The sequence below is a fragment of the Echinops telfairi genome, unplaced genomic scaffold (genome assembly GCF_000313985.2).
Source record: "Echinops telfairi isolate 266 unplaced genomic scaffold, ASM31398v2 ScPeMD7_2291;HRSCAF=2852, whole genome shotgun sequence".
NCBI lineage: Eukaryota > Metazoa > Chordata > Mammalia > Afrosoricida > Tenrecidae > Echinops > Echinops telfairi.
Window position 1 is genome coordinate 47161482 of NW_022106189.1, and position 8768 is coordinate 47170249.

General features: G+C 51.4%; 1 protein-coding gene and 1 long non-coding RNA gene across 3 annotated transcripts in view; one reads left to right on the forward strand and one right to left on the reverse strand.

Annotated features, from left to right (window-relative positions):
* Positions 1–183, reverse strand: part of KLHDC4 (kelch domain containing 4) — an 18260-nt gene extending 18077 nt beyond the window's left edge. For both annotated transcript variants that reach the window (XM_045293736.1, XM_045293735.1), the window contains exon 1: positions 68–183. In XM_045293736.1, coding sequence (XP_045149671.1) covers positions 68–166 — 99 coding nt within the window. In that variant the 5' untranslated portion in view covers positions 167–183. The remainder of the gene's footprint in view (positions 1–67) is intronic.
* Positions 184–686: 503 nt separating this feature from the next.
* Positions 687–7431, forward strand: LOC123522100. Its single transcript, XR_006680405.1, has 3 exons — positions 687–1482; positions 2535–2607; positions 5896–7431. It is a non-coding gene; the product is annotated as an uncharacterized LOC123522100 (long non-coding RNA).
* The last annotated feature ends 1337 nt before the right edge of the window (positions 7432–8768 follow it).

The window sequence follows — 8768 nt, forward strand, 5'->3', positions numbered from 1 at the left end:
TCGTCCCCCCGCGAGGCTCTGCCCGGAGGCAGGCGAGGAAGCCGAGTGCCGCCGCGGGCCCACTCACCTCCTCCTTCCGCGAGCGCTTGGACACCTTCTTCTCCATCTTGGCGGCCGTCTTCTCGGCCCCGCGGCCTTTCTTCTCCTTTCGGCCCTTCTTGCCCATCGCGGCACGTCGGAGAGACCCGGCGTGAAGCGCCCGCCGGAAGTGGGAGCGTCGCGGGGCGGCGCGCGCGGCGCGTGGAGACGTCACTTCCGGCCCCGCCCCCGGCGCCTCTCCCCGGCGGAAACGCGGGGAAGAGGGGAGGAAGGCGGCCCTTCGCCGGACGCGCCCTCAGCGCCGGCGGCCGTCTTCTCGGCCCCGCGGCCTTTCTTCTCCTTTCTGCCCTTCTTGCCCATCGCGGCACGTCGGAGAGACCCGGCGTGAAGCGCCCGCCGGAAGTGGGAGCGGGGCGGGGCGGGGCGCGCGGAGACGTCACTTCCGGCCCCGCCCCCGGACGGAAACGCGGGGAAGAGGGGAGGAAGGCGGCCCTTCGCCGGACGCGCCCTCAGCGCCGGCTGCCTCGCGTGTGGAGACGGACGCGGCGCCTCCAGGAGAAAATGGACGCCCTCGTTTAAAACTCCTGCGCACTCGCTCTCCTCCGGGTACGCGGTCCGTCCTACCGCCCGGCCCGCCGGCCCGGTGCGGCGAGGATGGGGCGGCGACCCGGTGTCTGGGCATCCGCCCCGCAGGGAGCGCCAGCTCGGAGTGTAACAACCCACACCACCGCCATCGACTCGATTCTGACGCCTCGTGACCGTCTTGGACAGGGTAGAACTTCCCCGTGAGTTTCCAAACCTGTGGAGCTCATCCTTCTCCCTCAGAGAGGCTGGCGGTTTCGAACTGCTGGCCTTGTGAGAAGCAGCCGCACGCATAAACCATGACACCAAATCCGGGCAATTGGGATTACCCCCTGCAGAGTTCCAGCACCGCTGTGACTTGGCCCGCCCTGAGCTCTGCCCTCCACGAACCTGTGAGGTTAGTGATCCTCTAAAGGAGTGAGGACCAGAAAATAATCCAGGACTTTGCTCCTAGATCACACATCTTGGAAGAAGTGAGCCCCATTTTATTCCCCTTAACCGCCCTTGCACACCACCAGGCCCCCATAAACCAACCCAACGGCGTGGAGAACCGGTCCAGACACCACGTGAAGAGGATCCACCAGAGCTACCTCGTTAGGAAACGTTATGTTCACTGTGAGTTCCCACCTTGGACCCCTTTGAAGATGAAAGGGATACTGTGGCCTACCTCCCTAGAAAAGTAGTCAGAACACTTCAAACACCTGCAGACACGAAGTGAAGGCAGTCAGTCAGCCCTGGTCCAATGCACCAGGTACTGTGTTCATCAGTGAGAAAACAGGCCTTGCTATACCACTGTCGATGTGAGTTTCAAAAAACGCCCTAAGACAGGACATTTGTTTCTTCCTGCAGAGAACGTTGATGGTAAGTGTCATTGAGTTGCTCTGACTCACATGGACCCTGTGTACCACAGAACAAAACACTGCCAAGTTTGGGACCGTCTTCACGACTTGCTGTGTTAGAGCACATGGTAGCAGTCACTGTTGTCAGTCCATCTCATGGAGAGTCATCCTCTTCTTTTTTTCTCTCTCTATGTCTCTCTGGTTTACCAAGCAGACATCCTTCAGGGACTAGCCTTTCCTGAAAACATGTCCAAAGCACATGAGGCAAAATCTTGCCATCTTTGCTTCTAAAAAGCATTCTGGATGTATGTGTCAGTCCGGGTAGACTAGAGAAACAAACTCACAGACACTCATACGTGTATAAGAAAGAGGTTTATAGACAAGAGCAGTTGAATATTGAGAAAACAGCCCAGCCCAGTTCAGATCAAGTCCATAAGTGCGATATTAGCCCATATGTCCCATACCAGTCTATAAAGTCCTCTTCAGACTCATGAAACATGCAATCTCGCTGAATGCAGGAAGGTCACAGGCCAGTGGGTGCAAAGTCTTGTAGATCCAGGAGCTAGTAAGCATCTCAGTGCTGGCAGGGGTCTCCACATGGCTTCTCCAGGTCCAGGGCTTTCACTGCCCTCAGCATGGATTCATGTGTCTTGTCAGTACAGTGTCTCTGGGAGTGAGTAGTGTGGAGAGTGTATTCTGCCTCCAAGGGGGAAATACCGGAATTCCCAGAATCCTCCGGGGAAGGCCACGCCCATGCAGAGGCCTCATTGGCTATGACCCGATTGACAGACTAGACTCCACCCCTTCACTCTTAATCCTTTTAAGTCCCAAAATTGACACCAGATTATGTAATTACCAGACTGTACTTCTGCCAAGATAGTTTTGCTTGTTTTTCTGGGAGTCTGTGGAAATAGCCTTTCCCAGCACCACCTTTCAGTGGTATCCATTCTCTAGTCTTCCTTGATCATCCAGCTTTCTGACTGAAATCAGGAGACTGAAAACACGTTGGCTGAGGTCAGGCCTGGCTTAATTTCAAGGTGATATCTTCGCTGCTAACACTTAGGTCTTTTGCAGCTGATTTGCCCAGTGCCGTCTGTCGTTGGATTTCGTAACTTGAACACCACTTCCCTGGACGTCCATCGTGGACGTAAGTAAAATGAAATCCTTGAGGACTTCCATATTTACTCTGTTTATCATGCGGTTGCTGATTGGTCCACTTGCGAAGATGTTTCTTGTTTTTTTGTTTTTCTTTTTGTTGAGATGTTCCGGATACTGTGGGCTGTCATCATTGATTGCCAGGAGAAACCAGCTCCTAGCACAATCACTATGGGTTCGGTAGGCGCAATTGTACAGCGATAATAAGTAAATATTATAATAAAGTTATAGAGAGTATGAGAGATAAAAGAGATATATAGAAATAAATGGAGTCAGACACATTTTATGGTAGCATTGCTCACCTCAGCCCAGCTGGTGGTCCACATGGAGGGAGAGAGCGGGGAAGGAGGAGGGAAAGGAACAAGGGAGAGAGGGCGGTGTAAAGGCGGACTGAGGGACAGGGAGGAGGACGGACATACTGACAGGACAAGGGAGAGCAGAAGCAGAAAGAGCTTTATTAGGGGTTAGGGGAGCTCCCGGATGAGGTTCCCTGACCTAGGCCAGCAGGTCAGGGAAGTCGTGCTCAGCAGATGGGGGTGAGGGTTTTTAAAGGGGTGGTGAGGAATGTATGGCAATTAGCATATGGGGTCTGGAAACTGGGAGAGTTGCTTGTGGACTCCTGGAGGCTTGCTTTGAACCGGGACCATCAGGTTTCACAGGTTATCTTCTCTGGCGGCTGCTGACCTCTGGGATGTGCAGGCCTGGACCTGCTTCAGCTTAGTCCAAACAGGGACTGCCTAGTTCAAACCCGGCCCCAACAGACGGGAGATAAGAGGGGGAAGAAAGGGGAGCGACCAGGGAGAGGGAGGGACTTTAATGCTTCCCAAGCTTTTATCCTCTCTGGGGACGTGCAAGCCCCCTAATTACAGTTAAAGACATACGTTACAGGACCGGGTTGTGCTATAGGTATTACAGTGATGGGAGGGGGTGATCTAGGGGTATCCAGGCAATAGGAAGAGGAGGGATAGGAGGTATACACACGGAAAGATGGGTGGGTCTTAGATACAGGATGGCAGCCTAACTTTGATTATCATTGTTTCTGGCCCAACTGATAGAGACCATTATCAGTAGGATGTGAACTCTGCCTCCAGGAGCCTGTCCCTTGTCCCCAGCAGCAGGGAGCAGGCCCACTTCTATGATGTGGGGAGACAGTGGTCTGGCAGCAGGGAGGATGATAGTGAGCTGACCTCCGCCCACGATTGATCTTCCTCTGCAAGTGCCTCGGCAGGCATGGGTGTGCCCTCTGCATAGCACAGGCTGTGAATACATCTCCCAATCCTGACCCACTTCCTTCTTCCTCTAGTGCAGCTTCTCAGATTGCTTGTTCAGCATACACACTGGATGGTGGGAGGATATAATGCGGACTCGCGCCTCTCCAGATTTGAAACTACTCAGTATCCCTTTGTTCTGTTCAAACAATCCCCTCTTGCTCTACGTACAGCTCTGGGTGAGCACAAAGAGGTCGTCTGGAAGTCCCATCTTTGCATTGCCATCCATGTTTTGTAAGGATCCACACTTTCGCATAGTAGAAAAAGGTGAACGTCATTTGATGTTAATGGTCTCTCATTTCTGGTTTCACTTGATCACCGTCTTTGGAATAGGCACATCTCAGGGGGCTGTCTTGCGAATTTCTTGACAGGGAGTGAGTGCTTCCAGTGTTGCACCCCTTGGCTGAACCATCTCCATTGGTGCTCCGTCCATTCTACACTTCATCTTAGCTGAAAGGAGAAGTGATGTGTTCCATCCATTCTAGAGCCTGACTTTTCGCCAGTGCCTTCTGCACAGCCGAGACTCCTTTGTTTTGTACCATTGGTCCGTGAGCATATACCACCTCCGGCAACGCTAGGTATTTCTCCAGGTGGAAGAATTGAAGAAAATGAATCAAGACTTAAGTTACAGTACTAGAGGACTCTGTGGACAAACACCTGAATGACACAGGAAGCACCAAAAGAAGCCAGAAAGCGTTCACGGAGTCCCTGTGCCAGAACGAATTGGCCAACACTCACCCAGCTCAGGAGGGCGCTCAGACCTGCCGTCCATCGGTGACCCTCCTGGTATCTGTGAGTGGCATAGCTTACACGTAAACCACCACGGTGTGACTAATTGACAGCCAAACACGGTGGATCCGGAGCACAGGTTCTCAACACGACCTCTGAGGGAGTCAGTGTATCAGATGGAGTCCTGGTGCTGCCGTTGGGCCCCTCACTGAAAGGCCCCTCCCAAATCCGCTAACTGCTCCATGGGAGAAAGATGAGGCAGCCTGCTCCCATGAAATGTACACTCGGAAACCCACCGGAGCGGTTGTACCCTGTCCTACAGGGCGGCTGTGCGTCAGAATGTCTTTGAGGCTGGTGGCTTTGGGTTTGGTTGGGGAGACAGGAACTGACTCCAGAGGAGCTGGGAAATGTGTGTAGCAGCTGTGAAAGGGGGTCCTCCAGTGTGTGTCAGCGCTCACGGGAAACACACAGCATGGTTTCAGCGTGACACAGTCCCGCGTCACGTCGCCGTGCCCTCTGTCACATTCCAGGCACTCAGTGGCCACATGTGGCTCCCATACAGCACAGCACAGACAGACCATTTCCTCCTCCCAGAACTTCCCGTGGCACAGTGCTGTTCTTGGTACTTCGTATCTTGAAGTAGGGTGCGCTCAACCGATGCAAAATGGAGGGAAAAACAAACAAACATGAAGATGAAGAAGAAGCTGGAACTTTTCAAAGAAAAGTTCAGCCTCCCATCTCTTCAGCCTCCCATCTTCTACAGAAAGTTTCAAAAAGCCAATCTTCTCAGACAGCTAACTTCCTGGTGGGAGAACCAGTTGCCTGGTGCCTACCAAAGAATTCTGGGTACCTTCGAGGCAGTTCACTTGAAAGAAGATGGTCCTTCAATCATAGCCCATTCACAGCAAGACACAACCGTGGTCCCCTCTTACAAGATGTAAATGGGGGCGCACACGCCCTATTGAAGATTGGGACCAATGAGGTAGATGTAGGGTCTAATGCTTTCATTATCTGAAAGAATCTTGAAGTTAAATCGGGAGGTTCTTGGATTACAAAATGTCACGGTGATTTATGTGTGGTTGAAATTCTCATTACTGAGACAGAGAAAATGGAACATTTCTAATGAGATCAGAATCCTAAAATAGGGGAAAGATGAAGTACAGGGTCCTATTTTAGTGAGATTCACATTTTGGAAACTTTAATTGATTGTCTTACATCTAATACATCATTAACTTTGAGGACAGACTCGTTGGTGTGATCAGGCGCCCTTTGCTCTCTTCAAGGTGGAGACCGGAAAAGAAACAAAAGATTGCGCTCTGGACAGGATGCAGAGAAAGGATGCTAACTGCTCGTTCCCCTCGCCAGGAGCCGTCAGCGCGGTGGGAGAGTCCTTCCCAATGTGGCAAAAATGAGGCGGCTCGTATGACTGAACGATTGAAACGTATGACATGGGATTGATACGTCTTTAAAACGGTTTTGTTTAAAAAAACCAATGCAAACATTATATATATATATAGACCCACCTCCCATCTGCAGTGGGAAACTAATACACCGAGCCACCTCCTGCGCAGAATCAAGTGGATTTTCTTTTAATCCCCAACCAAGAAAAGTAAAGGCAAACGTCAGTGAATCTGTGTTCTGTGAAGTGAGGCCCCGGTTTTGAACCGCCGGCCGTCATTTCATTGAACAACCTCCACTGACCACTGTGAGGGGTCCAAACAGTCTCGGGCCTCTGGGAGGTTGCAAATGAGGCCGTTGGGCACGTGAATGCTTTGTGGACTGGAACAAGGAAGATGGAAACGGACAGGAAGAAAGAGAAAGTCTAGTTGTTCTGTCAACGTTTGCGTCTCTCCCATTCTCGCAAGATCAGAAGGGCTTCATTTGGTGAGGTCCCTCTGTCCATTGCTTTTCTTATTCTCTCCTTGGCCTGCTTTTGGTGTCGCGCGCAAACTAAGAATTACCTGCCGAGAGCCCTGATTTCCTCCTGCGTCTTCTTTTAGATGTCCTACATTACTGAGCTCGCTTGCTGGGAGCGAGGAGGACTGGAAGCGCTTCTGATGAAGACCCAGGACCGCAGCCTTCAGGACGGATGACCAAACCCTCACAAACGCATGGGTCGGTAGCATCATGCTAAACGGAGAACAGGTTGTCAACGATTTCGTCTTGCTTGGATCCATAATCAATGCTCATGGAAGCAGCCGTCAGATGATCAAAAGACCTGCTGCATTAGGCACATCTGCTGCACAGACCTCTTTAGAGTGTTGAAAAGCAAGGGTGTTAGTTTGAGGACTAAGGTGCGCCTGACTGAAGCCATGGTATTTCCAGCGCCTCCTGCGCAGGTAGAAGTTGGACACTGGCTTCGGAGGCCCGGAGAAGAATGCGTGCATTGGAGTGGCCGCGCTGGGGAAGAACACTGAAAGCAGCACGGCCGCTAGAAGGACAGGCAGACCTGCCTTGCAAGAAGTAAGCTCGGAGTGCTCCTTAGAGGCAAGCATGGCGAGGCTTCGTCTTACATACTGTGGTCATACTGTCCGGAGAGACCAGTCCTGGAGACGGACATCGTGCTTGAAAATGCAGAGGGGCAGTGAAGGAGAGGAAGGCCTTCCAAGAGATTAACTAGCACTGGGCCTGCAACCATGGGCTCAGGCACAGGACATTGTGAGGACGGGGCAGGCCAGACCGGGTTTCATTCTGTTGTGCACAAGGTGACAGTGGGTGGGAAATGACTCGATGGCACTTAACAAGAGCAGCAACAGTTTCATAGTTCACACGCAAATATATCATCCATGTTGAGTTTCGTATGAGGTGCAAGGCTCAGATCCAAGTGGTGTGCTTGTTTGTTTTCTTGTCTTGTCTTTCTTCCCCCTGGCCCTCTCGTCTCTCTCTCTCTCTCTCTCTCTCCCTCCCTTTTAGTTTTTTTTTTTAAATCATTTTATTAGAGGCTCATACAACTCTTATCACAATCCATACATACATCGTGTGAAGCGCATTTGTACATTCATTGCCCTCATCATTCTCAAAACATTTCCTTTCCACTTAAGCCCCCGGCATTAGGTCCTCTTTCCCCCCTCCCTCCCCCTTTTAGTCTTAAAGGTTTATTTCAGAGCTCCCGGGCGAGGCTCACGGGTCCCTAATTGGGGCCAGAGAAGTTGTGCTGCCCTGGCGAGAGGTGAAGAGTTTTCTAGCCCAGGTCTTGGGGAAGAAGTAGCTGGGGAACATTGCGATTTGGTTGTCTGCAAGGCTGGGGCCAGGGCTCTTGACATCCAGCTGTCCACTGGTTCCAGCACCACTTGTTGAAAACCCACTCTGCCAAACCGACCCTAGGAGCCTACAAAACAATCCGGACCCGACTTGGTTCAATGCTCTCTTTGTCCGCCAATACAGCAACATATTCACGACGGCAACTTTATCGTAAGTCTTCAAATCAGGGAGTGTGTGCTGTCAACTCTGTTGGGTTGCAGAGTTTATTTAGCTGCATCTTGTAAACAGTTCTACCCTGTCCTATAGGGCAGTGGGTTTTGGGTTTTTTTTAAATAGTATCTCTTGTACTTCTAATAATTTTGGTATCTGTCAGTTTCTATGTAAACATGCCCCCCCAACACACACACAACCCGGAATTTTGACTAGGATGGCATTGAGTCTATAGATCAATTTGGGAAAAATTGATATCCTAACATGTGGATCTTTCAACCTGAAAACACAATAGAGCTCTCAATCACTTGGCTCTTTCTGGGGCAGGGGTTCTCACCCTGCCTAGTGCTGTGGCCCTTTCATGTAGCTCCTCATGTTGCAGTGACCCCCCCAACCATAACATGACTTTAGTTGCTACTTCATCACTGTCATTTTGCTACTGTTGTGAATCGGGTGACCCTGGGACAGGGTCGTTGGACCTCCAGGTGGAGAAGCACTGCTCTCGGGTGCCTCTGTGCCAGGTTAGCGGCTGTCCGTCTGCACAGGCTGGGCATCCCTCGTCAGGTTACCGCTGGCACACCATGCTGCTCAGCGTCATCCGTGCCTTCCATTTCTGATCGCATGCTGCTGGTGTGTAGAAGTGGAATGGATTGCTTTATACCATAGATTCCCAAACATATTTGGCCTATGTGTTAGTCTGGGCTGACTAGAGAAACAAGTCCAGAGATACTCCATGCACGTAAGA